Source organism: Leucopleurus acutus (assembly GCF_964270905.1).
Source record: "Leucopleurus acutus genome assembly, chromosome: 16".
Classification (NCBI taxonomy): Eukaryota; Metazoa; Chordata; class Mammalia; order Artiodactyla; family Delphinidae; genus Leucopleurus; species Leucopleurus acutus.
This window is the reverse complement of record NC_139158.1, coordinates 6,998,324-7,013,356: the sequence shown is the minus strand read 5'-3', so window position 1 is coordinate 7,013,356 and position 15,033 is coordinate 6,998,324. Positions and strand designations below refer to the sequence as shown.

At 51.6% G+C, this 15,033-nt stretch overlaps 1 protein-coding gene across 1 annotated transcript; it reads left to right on the top strand.

The window, feature by feature from the left end:
* Positions 1–1,755: 1,755 nt before the first annotated feature.
* On the top strand, positions 1,756–14,522 carry ACTL6B (actin like 6B; the record flags this gene model as incomplete). The annotated part of the gene is made up of 14 exons (XM_082856916.1): positions 1,756–1,780; positions 2,228–2,304; positions 2,499–2,664; positions 2,969–3,069; positions 8,263–8,360; positions 9,019–9,113; positions 9,179–9,285; positions 9,951–10,040; positions 10,192–10,253; positions 10,372–10,486; positions 10,599–10,679; positions 10,780–10,875; positions 11,085–11,171; positions 14,258–14,522. 14 exons carry the CDS (start codon positions 1,756–1,758, stop codon positions 14,336–14,338), a joined length of 1,281 nt encoding a protein of 426 aa, XP_082713042.1. The 3' UTR covers positions 14,339–14,522.
* Between the last annotated feature and the right edge of the window lie 511 nt (positions 14,523–15,033).

Genomic DNA, 15,033 nt, shown 5'->3' with positions numbered 1-15,033 from the left:
GAACTTGATTCTTGAGTCCTCACCACCACCTGTCCTACAAATGGGGACAGTGAAGCTTGCAGAGGGACATAGAGATGTTATGAAACAAGGTCATCTGTCAACTGGCTGATGAGAGATGTGAGTTCTAGTCCTGGCTCTGCCCCAGTGGGCTGTGTGACCCAAGACAGGGCCCTGCCTCTATCTGGGGAAATCCCTATAAAATCTAGGAGTTGTATACAGGATCGGTAAGGTTTCCCCTGACTGGGGTAGTTTCTGAATCTGAGATCCTGACTGGGATGGGGAAGGGGATAGTGGGAATTGACAAGGTGAATTTACAAGGGAAGTGAAGCAACATTATTCAATGTCAACAAAAAGGAGAGGTGCAGACCATGAATAGAATCACTTTCCCCTCCAGTGTTCTCCTTTAATTCTCACCTCAGCATTTTGAAAGATGAAGAAATGAGGCGCTGAGAGGTTAAAGGGGCTGTTCCAATTCATCCAGGCCTCAATGTATAGAGGACAATGGCTGACCTAGGCTCACGCTGGGATATTTCTGTTTCCCAACTCCTGAATCAGCTCACCCCTCCCACTGAAGCCTCCAGTCTGGGGAGCCAGGCCTGGGCTCAGAACCACCCCTGGGCATGTGAAATGCCACTGTCGCCAGTGGGTAACGGATGAGCCAGCTCAAACCATCTGTCCTTTGGCTAAGGAAGGGTGGAGTCCCTTACAGAATGAGTATCTGATGAGCTGAGAACCTTCAGGGGCATTCGGCTGGCCATCACACAGAACCCTCTTCCAAAGCTATCTCTGGTCTTATTGCTCCCCACCCCTAAACAAGTAGGTGGGAGTGCCCCCAACACATGCACATATGCATATGCACACAAATGTTGACACACTCACATACGTACAGGCACACACCTACCCAGATGCTCACATAAGAGTCTCTCAGCTGAGCCAGGCTGTCAGAGCCACTCCTTCACCTTCTCTTTCAAAACTGCTGTGGAGATGGCCTCATGCCAGGAGCCAAGAAGGACCTAGGAGCCTATGAGGGGAAAATCTACTTGCTAGATAAATAACTCCTGAGAAGAACAGATGAAAAGAGAGGGAGAGGGAAAGGAAGCTAAAGCTGGGTTAGCTGAGCGCCATGTGTGAACGTGTGTACATGTGCAGAAACGTGTGTATGTATAAGGCCCAGGCACCAGAGGACCAGCGAGGAAAAGAGGGACCATCAGAAAGACAAGGGTGGCAAGAAACAGGCAGAAAATGGAGACAACCCCTTCCCGTACCTCTCCCCCTCCTTCCCTACCCTCCCTCTCCCAGTGATTTCATTCAGTCCTGGGTATGGCAGAACCTTGCTCAGGAGCCTGAGAATGGACGCGTCTCGGAGACGATGGCGCCCTTTTCTAGACCCCATTTTAAAAAGTAAGGGAGCAGGGGCCCCGTCAGTCACCCTACAGTCTCCGAATGGACAAGGTCTCCATCTCTTGCGTACTCCTGCTCTCTGCCAGCCTATCCCTTAGGGCCGGCCTCGAGGTCCTTGCTAATCCCCTCCCCGGCGCCTAAGGTTGAGGTGTCTGGCCCCTTTAAAGCAGCGGCCCCCTGCCGGGTTATTGTCTGGCTTCTCAGCCTATCGGCGGCGCCGTTGGGGGCGGGGAACCTGGCCTCCCGATTGGCCGCCCCGCGCCCCGCCCCGCCCGGGGTCCCGGGAGCTGTCCGGCAGCCTCGGTGCTGATCCCGCCGCTGCCCACGGGCCGCGAGCAGCGCTGAGAGGGCACTATGAGCGGGGGCGTCTACGGCGGAGGTGAGCGAGCCTCGGGCTTCGGGCTCTCCAGCCTGGCGCGGCCTCGCCCGAATCCCAGCGCCCCGAACCCGCGAGACCCAAGCTCTGGGCACCCTGGGGCCTGGCACCTCGGCGCTCGAGCAGGTCTAGCCCCTGGTTTGTGTCCTGCGCCACTCCCACCTTCGACCCCCGCCCCCGGACGTTCGCGCGCACCGGGCCCAACCTCTCTACCATTCAACCCACCACCGCCCGGCCCCCAGCCCAGCAAGGAGAGTGGCCTGAAAACGGCCACTGAGCAGAAAGGGACTTTGGGGTCTTGACCCCCACTCCCAGGACCCTAAACTGTTGGCCGAGCTCCCACCCGCACCGTCCGGCGTTGAAGGTGGCTCTGCCCTGACCTCCTTTCGGAACAATCCAAGAGGAGAGAGTTTGGGAGAGATCCCCTCACAAGTCTGTCTCCCCGCACAGATGAGGTGGGGGCGCTGGTCTTTGACATTGGCTCCTTCTCAGTCCGCGCTGGGTACGCTGGGGAGGACTGCCCCAAGGTGAGCCTTCCAGCCCCCTCCCCAAAACCTAGGGCTCCCCTCCAGGCTTCCCAGTGATCCAGGGCTCTCGGAGCCCAGAGAGAAGCTTTGCTGAGTGGGAATGAGGGAGTAAACCCAGGGGTGGGCTGAGGGCCCTGCCATGGGCCTGGAACCGGGCAAGAGATTGATTTCTCTCCGCCCATGCCCCCCTCCAGGCTGACTTTCCCACCACAGTGGGACTGCTGGCCGCGGAGGAGGGGGGCGGGCTGGAGTTGGAGGGGGAGAAGGAGAAGAAAGGGAAGATCTTTCACATCGACACCAATGCCCTCCACGTGCCTCGGGATGGAGCGGAGGTCATGTCACCCCTCAAGAATGGCATGAGTACGGGGCCCCCACCCACTGCCTCCTGACACAGACTCAGAGCCCACACCCAACAACCTGGGGCACAGCACCCCACATCCACAGAGTCTTCCTTGCAGCGACCCAAGTCCCAGGGATGCCCTTACTTCTTCCCACAGCTGCCTGATTCCTAACCAGGGGCCACCAGATTCCTGGGAAGGGGGGACTTCTGCTGGAGCTTGTCTTATTTCCCCTCCCCCGGATTTTCCTTCCCTCCTTCCTTTCCTTCCTGTCCCTGGACTCCTGCCTGCCCACCCTCATCTCTCCACTGGTCTCCTGGCCCCAGTCGAGGACTGGGAGTGCTTCCGTGCGATCCTGGATCACACCTACAGCAAACACGTCAAGTCTGAGCCAAATCTACACCCAGTGCTCATGTCCGAGGCCCCGGTAAGTGCCTCATCCAGCTGCTAGTCAAGCCCTGGGGCCCACCATTCACCTCTCTCCTCAAGCCATCACTCACTCCACTTCGCTTTTCAAACTTTCCTTCCAACTCCATCATCTTCAACCACTTTCCTTCCTCCCTGGTTTAGTCTCCATGCCTTCCTCTCTCCTCCAGCTCTATCCACTTGCCCTTACCCCAGTCAACCTTATACACTGCCCCACCACCCCAAGTCCTTTTATGACCTTTTAACTTACATTCTTTGTCAATATTATATATACATGTAAAGAATCAATTTGTTTTATAAAGTATGTTGAGAAAAAAAATGCCATTCATAGCCTCCTCCTTCTATTGCCCCTTTTCCAGAGGCAATTGCTCTTCTCTCTTTTAGCTTTTTTTTTTTGCTATTACCTTTTTAAAAAATATTTATTTAAAAAAATATTTATTTATTATTATTTCTTAATGAATTTATTTATTTTTGGCTGCGTTGGGTCTTTGTTGCTGCGTGCAGGCTTTCTCTAGTTGCAGTGAGTGAGGGCTACTCTCTGTTGCAGTGCGCAGGCTTCTTGCGGTGGCTTCTCTTGTTGCGGAGCGTAGGCTCTAGGTGCGTGGGCTCAGTAGTTGTGGCTCACGGGCTCTAGAGTGCAGGCTCAGTAGTTGCGGCACACGGGTTTAGTTGCTCCACGGCATGTGGGATCTTCCCGGACCAGGGCTCGAACCTGTGTCCCCTGCATTGGCAGATGGAATCTTAACCACTGCGCCATCAGGGAAGCCCCTGTTTATTTATTTATTTATTTATTTGGCTGCGTTGGATCTTAGTTGCGGCATGCTGGATCTTTCATTGCGGCACGGGCTCTTCGCTGTGGCCCACAGGTTCTCTCTAGTTGTGGTGTGCGTATTTTCTCTCTCTCGTTGTGGCATGCAGACTCCAGGGCGCATGGGCTCTGTAGTTGAGGCGTGTGGGCTTGTTTGCCCTGCAGCATGTGGGATCTTAGTTCCAAGACCAGGGATCGAACCCATGTGCCCTGCATTGTAAGGCAGATTCTTTACCACTGGACCACCAGGAAGTCCCGCCATTACCTTTTATATCTCTAAATATCACACTTAAATTGCTGATGGTGAATTTTTTAGCTTTAAACATTATCTGTGGATTTCCCACTATAGAAAATGAGCATTTGGCTCTCTTTCCTCCCCAGCCCACACCACACACATTTCTTATTTCTTACCTAAAGTACAGTTGTAGTTTAGGGTTTTGGGGTTTTTTAAGATCAATATTCAGTATTTACACTCTTATTATTATGTATGCTAATCAGGCCTGAACCAGGCAATAAACTGTGGCTTATTTTTCTTTCCTGTGCAACTTTTTGTTTTCTCTAGCACTGAAAATTGTCTTGGTTCTGTTTTCCTTAGTTTTTCTATCTACTTAATAATGTGGCCCTAAATTATTCATCAGTTATCTATATCTTTTCTCAAGACATTAATTCCTTAAGGTGTTCTATCAATTTCATCTTCAAGAAATCTCCTCAGGAGCCCACTGACCTGCTCTACTTTGGACTAGTTACCTTCTACGCAGAAGATGTAGCTATCATCCTGACATCTCCCTTCACCATCATCTTAAGGAAACACTTTGCCCCTCTCCTGTATTAGAAGTCCTGTTTCCTGTATCACATGACTCCTTTCCTTTATTTTCTTCCTTGTTTTTATGGGGCACATTTTCCACTAACTGCCTTAGAAAGGTCATAAGAAGTAACATTTTTGACACCTTGCATGTCTAACCTTGGATTGATAGTTTAGCTAGGTATAACACTCCAGGTTGGAAATCATTTTTCTTTGGAATCTTGAAGGCACTTCTCCAATGTCTTCTAGCATCTACTGTTACCATCAAGAAGGCCAAAAACATTTATTTCCTGATCCTTTGGTGTAACTTATTTTTCTTTCTTAGAGTTTATAAAATTTTCACTTTGTCCTCAGTGTTTTACAATTTCACAATATTATATGGGTTTATTTTTGTCCATGGCTCTGGACACCCAGTGTGTGACTTTATTTTGGAAACCTATGTCTTTCAACTCAGTGAAAAAAATTTAATTACTTATTTGATGATTTATTTCTTTCAATTTTCTCTATTCTCTCTTTTGAGAAATCCTATTATTTGGATTTTGTACCTCCTGAACTGGTCTCCTAATGTTCTCGTCTTTTCTGTTATGTTTTCCATCTCTTTATCTTTTTCCTCTTATTTCCAAGATATTCCCTCACTTTGTTTTTCATCTCTTCTATTGAGTATTTTGGGTTTTGGGTTTTTTTTTTTTTTTTTTTTGTATTTTGCTGTACACGGGCCTCTCACTATTGTGGCCTCTCCCGTTGTGGAGCACAGGCTCTGGACGCACAGGCTCAGAGGCCATGGCTCACGCACCTAGCTGCTCCACGGCATGTGGGATCTTCCCGGACCGGGGCACAAACCCGCGTCCCCTGCATCGGCAGGCAGACTCTCAACCACTGTGCCACCAGGGAAGCCCCTATTGAGTTTTTAATTCATTCCTGCTCCTGTATTTTTATTTCCCGGTAGGTCTTTATTATTCCATGAATGTTACTCTTTAGAGCATCCTATTCTTATTTCATGGGTGCAATATTATTTGTTATCTCATAGGGATATTATTAGTTTTGTCTTTGGAAGTTTTCATCTCCTTGTATACTTATTGTTCTTCCAAGTTGGTTTTTTTCCCTGCCCTTTCTTGGGAGTCTTTATCTCATTTCCTAGGTTTTTCTCAGATTTCCACAAATCCTTGGTTGTCCGCATATGTTTAGGAATGGGGGACTAAAAAGCTGATTGGGCAGGGGGACTTGCTGACTGCAGTCTTTGTTATAGGATGGTCTGACTGGGATGTTGCATCTTTAGATCTTTGATGTAACTCACAGGGAAGACTTCCAACCTGAAGACAGGACTGCGCAACCCCTTTCTGGAAGCCAAGTGAGCAAATAGGGCTGATGTTATCAGCATTCAATATGCATGTCATCACTTAATTCCCCTCTTTTAAGTATAGTGTCCTCACTCCCAACAGTGACAAGTGTCCCACCAGTTCAGAGACCCTCAGTTTTACTCTCTCCAGAGAATAAATTTCCACTCTTCTGCTGAGGTTGGAGTGGGCAATAGCCTAGTGCCATGGAATTAGGATGAGAGTTTAGGGATCTGTTACTTGAATAGCTTTAAACAATCTTATTTTATTTCCCCTTTCCTTCCACTTCCAGAGCTACCTGAAACTACCAATTCCCAATCCCTGTGAGGATTCTGCCATTTAGCACAGGCTGTTGTTGGCTTTTTCCACTACCAGTTTAGGAGTCAGCATTCTTGAATCTGTTAAGTCAGTTACTGCTCACCTAACTGATTTCCAGCCTTCAAAAATTTGTTGCTGTTTTCTCATTTCTTGTTCTTCTCAAGCTTTAAGGGTTTATGCCTCTCTGTCTCTCTCTCAGGTAAAATTCGCATGACATAAAATTAACCTTTTTTAAGTTAAAAATTCAGTGGCATTTAATACATTCACAATGTTCTGCAACCATCACCTCTATCTAGTTTCAAAACATTTTCATCGGCTTCCCTGGTGGCGCAGTGGTTGAGAGTCCGCCTGCCGATGCAGGGGACATGGGTTCGTGCCCCGGTCCGAGAAGATCCCACATGCCGTGGAGCGGTTGGGCACGTGAGCCATGGCCGCTGAGCCTGCGCGTCCGGAGCCTGTGCTCTGCAACGGGAGAGACCACAACAGTGAGAGTCCCCCGTACCGAAAAGAAAAAAAAAAAAACACACATTTTCATCACCCCCAAAGAAAACCCATTTTCATTTAGCAGTTTCTTTCCACTCCCCCTGCCCCCAGCCCTTGGCAACCATCAGTTGGTTTTCTGTCTCTATGGCTATATCTATTCTGGATCATTCATATAAATGGAATCATACAGTATGTGACTTTTTATGTCTGTATTAATGTTTTCGAGGTTCATTTATGTTGTAGCTGACTGAGTGATATTCCATTGTATGGATATACCACAATTTGTTTTGCCGTTCATCTGCTGATGGACATTTGAGTTATTTCCACCTTGGCTGTTGTGAATAGAGCTGCTGTGGGCAGCTGTATACAAGGATCTGTTTGAGCACCTGTTTGCAATTCCATTGGGTATATAACTAGGAGTGAAATTGCTGGGGCATGTGATAATTCTATGTTAATTTTTTGAGGACATGCCAATCATTTTCTACAGCTGAGCCATGTAACCTCCCCAACAGCAATGGACAAGGGTTCTGATTTCTCCACATCCTTTCCAACACTTGTTATTCTTTGTTTTTTCGTTTTGTCTTGTTTTTAAATTATTATCACCACCCTAGTGGGTGTGAAGTGGAATCTCATTGTCCTTTTGATTTGCATTTCCCTAATGGCCAAAAATATTGAGTATCTTTTTTTTTTTTTTTTTTTTTTTGCGGTATGCAGGCCTCTCACTGTTGTGGCCTCTCACTGTTGTGGCCTCTCCCGTTGTGGAGCACAGGCTCCAGATGCACAGGCTCAGTGGCCATGGCTCACGGGCCTAGCCGCTCTGTGGCATTTGGAATCTTCCCAGACTGGGGCACGAACCCGTGTCCCCTGCATCAGCAGGCAGACTCTCAACCACTTTGCCACCAGGGAAGCCCTGAGCATCTTTTTATGTGCCTGTTGGCTTTTGTGAGTTTGGGGTTTTTTGTTGTTGTTTTTTAAATTAATTCCCGCTCTATTATAGTTTTGCTGGGACCTTGGGAGGGAATAAAAGTAGATGTTTGTATTCAATCCAACATTTTTACCCAGAAATCTTCTTCCTCAGCTTTCTTGCCTCTGAGATGATTAGAGTGAGGAAGAGGGATGTACTGGCGGCGGGGGGTGGGGGTGCTGAAGTGCGTATTGCACAATCAAGAGTACTGGGCTACGAGTCAAGAGACTGTGACTCTAGACTCAGCTCTACCGAGAGCTTTCTGTGTGATCTGGGCCGGTTTCCCTCCCTGAGTTTTGTTTTCTTCAGTTGAGTTTGAATTGTGATCTTTAAAGTTCTTTATAGTTCTCACATTCTAAAGATCTCTGAGGGTCAGGGGACCTGCCCTCTGTCCTCAGCGCAAGATACGTGTTGGGGTGGCGGGTATGTACGTGGATCGGTGCCTTTCCCTTCCTGAATCTTCCCCTCTTGCACTTTCTCCTCAGTGGAACACACGGGCCAAGCGGGAGAAGCTGACGGAGCTGATGTTCGAGCAGTACAACATTCCTGCCTTCTTCTTGTGCAAGACAGCTGTGCTTACTGCGTATCCACTGGGTTAAGCTACTCTGCCGGAGTGGAGGGTCAGGGTGGGGTGTGTGGCGTTCTGAGCTGGAGGCTGGGCCTGATTCTATGGAGGGTAATATCCTGGATGGGTAGACGGACCCCTGAGCCCCATTAGTGCAGAGGGCCCCTGGGGGCTAAGCGCCTTGGACCTTGGGGTGGCCAGCTCAGCGGCCCTTTCCCATTCCTTCGATCAGGCTGGGCATCGAGAGTAGGGACAGGTAGACAGCAGGGGCTGGGGCGAGGGAGGAGGGAAGGGTATATGACACTGAGGTGTTTGTTCCCTTCCCAAGCAGCCAATCAGCATTTATTTTATTTAAGGATCTGCCTTGCATTGAACCCTATGCTAGGCGGTGGGGCGATATAGCCCCTAATTTCAGAGAGCCCATGGGACATAGAACTAAACCTAAAGAGAGGCTGGGAGCTCAAAAGGAAGGAATAGAGGAAGAGAGTGTGATTCGGACAAGAAAAAAGTGACAAGGGTCTCAGCTGCCTTTCTCTAGCAGATGGGTCACAAACTAGAAGGAGAGATTTGCAGACTGGGAATGGGCTGGATCCAGGAAAGAAGAGAGTGACTAGGCCAGACTCGGGTCCCAGCCCCCTCTCGCTGCTGTCTCTTTGACCTACCCATCCCACACCAGCTTTGCAAATGGACGCTCCACAGGTCTGGTGCTGGACAGTGGGGCCACCCACACCACGGCCATTCCAGTGCACGATGGCTACGTCCTGCAGCAAGGTGGGGCCTCGGCAGGGGTCGGGGGTGCCTTGAGGGACCAGGTCCTGACACCCCCTCCTTTCCAGGCATTGTCAAGTCACCCCTGGCAGGGGACTTCATCTCCATGCAGTGCCGAGAGCTCTTCCAGGAAATGGCAATTGATATCATCCCGCCTTACATGATCGCAGCCAAGGTGGGGCCTCTGGGGTGTCCTGGGCACTGACCCATCAGATATCAGGGTGGGGAGCAGCCAGGCCCCAGAAGGACCCTCAGCCCTCAATTTGCAATTGAGGCATCAGAGATCTGGACAGGCTGAGGGATATGGCCGAGGTCCCACAGCCAATTGCTAGCAGGATGTGTATGTGAGGGCCAGTGTGGTGGGTACTGGTGTCCAGTAGACCCAGGTTCAAGGTCTGCTTCTGCCACAGAAGAACTGTGTGACCTAGAGCATGAGACTGAAGCTCCCAAGCCTCAGTTTCCTCCCCTGTAAAATGGAATAACAGCATATAGGGCTGCCGCGAGTGTTAAATGAGACACTGCATGCAAGAGATCCCCACGTGGAACATGGATCCGTAAAAGGCTGTTTCCTTAAGGTCTGGCCGCCTGCTGGATTCCCCAGGCCCTCAGTGTTCTCTGACCAAAGCCTTTCAGATCAGCTGTACCCGCTGCACACATGGCATCTGTGGGGATGGGCTCTCCCCGTTCTCTCTCCTCTAACAGGGAAGGGGGAGAAACACCTTTTCTGGGCAACAGAGCAGAGAACCCAGTGCCCATTAGCTACAGAGCTGGCAGGTGTGGTCAGGGTAGGCTGGGCCAGTGTGGGATGGGGTAGGGTGCTCACAGGCTGTGTCCCCACAGGAGCCCGTACGGGAGGGCGCCCCCCCAAACTGGAAGAAGAAGGAGAAGTTACCCCAGGTTTCAAAGTCCTGGCATAACTACATGTGCAATGTGAGGCGCTGGAGAAATCCCCCCAAACCCCCGCGCCCCCCACCTCCTAGTCCCCTGCCATGAGCCGCGGGGAGGGACCGAGGCCCAGCAGGTGGAGTGGGGTGGGCCCTGAGATGGGAACCCAGCCCTCACCACCTCCCTGGGTTCTCAGGAGGTGATCCAGGACTTCCAGGCCTCCGTGCTGCAGGTCTCGGACTCTCCCTATGACGAGCAGTAAGTGCAGCTCATGGCTGGGGGGTGGGGGGTGGAAAGGGGGCAGGTCTGGAGCTCAGGGGGGACCGCTGGTCTTTTGGGAGCACCCCCAAGCAGAGTCTTGCTCCTTCCTGGGCAGGGTGGCTGCACAGATGCCCACAGTGCACTACGAGATGCCCAATGGCTACAACACCGACTATGGTGCGGAGCGGCTCCGCATCCCCGAGGGCCTGTTTGATCCCTCCAATGTCAAGGTGGGGCTGGGTGGAGGGCCCTGGATCCTGGGGTGTGGGAGAAGCTGGGAAGCATCACAGAGGTCTGGGAGAGGGGACAGAGGGCCCGAAGCCCAGTCACCTTTCTCTGCAGGGCCTTTCGGGGAACACCATGCTAGGCGTGGGCCACGTGGTGACCACCAGCATCGGCATGTGCGACATTGACATTCGCCCGGTGAGGCCCAAGCCTGAGTCTTGGCAGAGGGGCCCAGGAGAAGCTGGGGGGGGGGGGAGGGGCTATCCCGTGACTGCTCACTCCTCCTCCCTGCTCTCAGGGCCTGTACGGCAGTGTCATTGTCACTGGTGGGAACACGCTGCTCCAAGGCTTCACTGACAGGCTCAATCGAGAGCTTTCCCAGAAGACTCCACCGGTAGGAACCCACCCCTGGCCAGGGCCCTGGACTCCAGTCCTGGCTCAGCCCTTCAGGACCAAGTCCTTCCTCCTTCCCACACATCAAGCAAACGTTCTGGCCACCAGAGTGGCCCCTTCCTGCTGTGGCTTCCCAGTCTTCCCTACCCCCAGCCCTGTCCCTTCCCAGAAGCCAGGTGTCTGCTTCCCCCAGCCCCTCTTTCTCCCCAGAGCATGAGACTGAAGCTCATCGCCAGCAACAGCACCATGGAGCGCAAGTTCAGCCCCTGGATCGGGGGCTCCATCCTGGCCTCACTGGTGAGAGGGGAGGGGCCTGGCCTAGCGCTGAATGTGGGGAAGGGCAGATCCAGACAGCCCCCATCGCCTTGCCTGCCTCCTCATTCATTCATTCAACAAACATTTATGAAAGGGCAGTCACTGCTCCCAGAAAGGTGGATCCTACATCAGGACACAAATCAGGGAGCGGAGGACAGGAAGCCGGAGAGGTTGGCTGGGATGAGATTGTGGTGGCCCTGTGTGCCAGGGTGAGACCCTGAAGGTTTGGGGTAAGATGATGTGATGGCCACAGGCACGTTTGGGAAGGTTATGTCAGACATGAGTCTTTGGGGATCAGGGTATGAGCCGGATGTGAGGGGACCTTGCCAGGAGGTTCTTCCTATTGTCCTGGAGTCATGGAATGGGTAGCAGTGGGGATGGGGTGGTGAGCCAGGGGCAAACAGAAGGAGGCTGGCAGGTTGGTTCTGGGGCGGTAGGTGGGGAGTTCAGGCTGGACCAGCTGCTGGGGTAGAGGCAAGACGCTGAGCGAGAGGTGAAGATGCAAACTGCATCTGGGGGTGCAGGTGTCAGCCACACAGACTGGGACAGCAGGGCCATAACAGGACAAGGAGGATATCCACTAGAGTGTGTGCCCCCAAGGAGACAGAAACAATGGTCAGAGTGACAGGAGACTGAACCCCTGAAGTTAGCTCAGGGCTGAGAGTGTGTCAGTCACACAGTTGTTGAGGGCCTCCTGTGCACCTGAAGTGGACAGACAGCCCGACCTAGTCCCCGCCTCTGTGCGTGGGAACAGTCTGGAAGCCGAGACGATTAAACAGGAGGTCATCACAAAGTGTGGGGTGTTCCTTCAAAGGAAGACTTGATTTTGTTCAGGGGTCATGAAGGGCCTCTAAGGGGCACTCAAGCTGAGATGAAAGAGTGAGTAAGAACTTATGAGGCGAAGTGGGAGAGAGGGTGCTTGGCTCCTGGGGGGAGCTAGGCAAGGCCAAAGGCAGTGGGCAGATGCTGTGAGATCTGAGTTGAGTGAACTCACCTGGGCTGCAGAGCAGAGAGTGGATTGGAGAGGGCTGCTGTGGTCTCCACGGTGACCTGCGTTTGACGGCGGAGCAGATATCGGGGTGGAATTGAAAGCTTATCAGAGGTCTGACTGACAGAATGTGGACACTGTTTGGATACACGAGGTAAGAGGGAACTGGCTCAAGGACGAGGCCCAGGATGCTAGATCCTGGCAGTGCTGTCCAAGAGGAATGTAATGTGAGCCACATAGGTCATTTAAAATGTTTTAGTAGCCATAATTAAAAAGAGTCCAAAGAAACACGTGAAATTAAGTTTTAAGAATATATTATATTTAATCCAATATATCCAAAGTATTATCATTTCAATATGTCATCAATATAAAAGTTAAGATGTTTTACATTCTTTTCTCTGGGTTTAGTCTTCAGTATCTGGTATATATTCGACATGTGGAGCATATCTCATTTCGGACTAGCCACACTTCAAGTGCTCAATAGCTCCATTTCAAATGTTCCATGTAGCGAATGGCCACTGGATTTGGACAGGGCAACTGTAGAAGGTGAGAATGACCAGAGAAGCAGGTTGGGGGCAGGTGTGGGCGAAGATAGTGAACACAGTTGTGGACATGTTGAGGGTGAGGTCCCAGGGGACACTGAGGAGGAGGTGTCCAAAGACAGCTGAGTTCAGTAAGTCCCCTACTTACGAACCTTCAGGTTTCGAACTTTCAAAGATGCGAATGTTCGCATGTCCAATCACATAGTTAGTTCACGTGTCTGGCGTACATTGTCACATGCGTGCATCCTCCACAAGTGATTTGCTTTTGTGTACTTTACTGTACAGTACTGTATAGAGTACAGTAGTACAGTACTTGTAAAAAATAGAAGTGTTCATTTCATTGGCACTAGTGCAGAACTTCTTAGAATATGCAACCTTAGCATAAAATATTTCTTTAAAAATTATATTTCAAGCCCATAAAATAATTTCACTCTGAAGAATTTTGAATAGGAATGTACATTAGATATTATAGATATTGGAATGATAGATAAAAATCAGATATCATCTTTTTAATCCAGTTACTTTACTGTGACCACCTTTGTTAAAACGGCGTTCAGTATTATGTGTGGTCTTCATGATTTCTTTGGATCCCTAGTATCTATATTTATTTCAGCAGACATAATATACTTGTGGGAAAAGTATTATAAACCTATTAAAGTACGGTACTATATAGCCGATTGTGTTAGTTGGGTACCTAGGCTAACTTTGTTAGACTTAAAAACAAATTGGACTTAAGAACATGCTCTCAGAAGGAAACTCGTTGGTATGTAGGGGGCTTACTGTATTTGGGTCTAGAACTCAGCGCAGAGATCTGCACTGGAAACCAGAGATGGTGGGAAGGGTGGGGCCTTGGCACGTGAGCAGAAGGGAGGGGAATGACTTGGTCCAGGAAGGTGTGTTCTTCCTGGACACGCCAAGGGACAGAAGCAGGGACACACACACTAACTTTCAGGCAGAGGCAGGACAACCACAGAGAGGGTGCAGCCTGAAATGCCAGGGCTGGAGACCCTCAAGGCGCTTGTTTCAGCGGGAGGGTGGAGGTGGGGCGCCAAAGTGACGACATCCTAATATCCTGATGTTAGGTGGTGTCGGAATGGTGGGGAGGGAGGAGGAAAGATTTTTCTTGGGATGGAGGGCGACTTGGCGTGTTTGGAAGGCCTGACGGAGTGATAGGGTATCTGGTGGAGAATGGATGTGGAGTGTTGGGGCGCCGGTTGGCTGGCCTGGGGCTGTAAGCTCCACCTCCCAGCTCGAGAACAGCCCTCGGCCCCGGGCAGACTGGTGCTCAATAAATACTTGTTGAATGAATGAATCGTGGATTGAACGATATGAAGCAGGTATTCGCCCTCAGAATACGAAGGAAGATGGGGACAGGGAGATGGGGACAGGAAGATGGGGCAAGTTGGTGGCTGCGGGAGGGCTGTGGGCTTGAGAGGAGGAGGTTCCGAGGGGTCGAGCCTGCGCGGGAGGCGTGTGGGGAGGCGCTTCTCCCTCTCTCCAGAGCCTCCCCGACCGCCGATGTCGCCCCCCCGACCCAGGGCACTTTCCAGCAAATGTGGATCTCCAAGCAGGAATATGAGGAGGGCGGGAAGCAGTGTGTGGAGCGGAAGTGCCCCTGAGGGCGCCCGCTCCCCGTCCACAGGCCCGCCTGCAGCGGTGGGGGAGGGAACGCGAAAGCAAGGAGATGGTTTCCCCCACCTCTGCTCCGCCAGCGCAGATCGAAGCCCCCAACGCTCCCAGCGCCCGCTTTTCTTCCCTTCCCCACTCGTCCTCTTAGATTGTGATGTTCCTGGGTTGAAAGGAGTAAAAATGTTTTAAGAAAAAAAAAAAGTTGGCCTCTTTGGGGGTGGGCAGTGGGGGCAGGGGTCTGGAGAGAGGAGAAGGGAGGACCACCACACCTATACCCATTCGGAATCGCACGGTGGACGCCAGGGCAAGGTCTGCGGGCGGGGGCAGAGCCGTAGGAGCCACGGATGCCTCAGGTTTCAAAGGGGCCGCAATCCAGGGAGGATCACGCAGCGAGAACCCGGGAGAGTCGCTCAATTGGGCGCCCAGCGAGGAGCTGAGTTGCGGCGGGAAGTGGGAGCCGGAGAGAGGATGCGGCGGTAGGGGCGGGGCGGAGCCGAGGAGCCGGCCCAGGGGCGTGGCCTGGGCGTGGCCGGAGGTGGGGTCTCGTGTGGGCGGGACCTCGGGCCTCCCGAGAGGCCACACTTAAGCACCCCTGGACCCACAGCTCAGGTGAGACGGGACTGCGCTGTCTTTTCCGGGGCGCTAGGCGGTGACAAGAGTGGGGCAGGGAATGTGGCACCGGTAC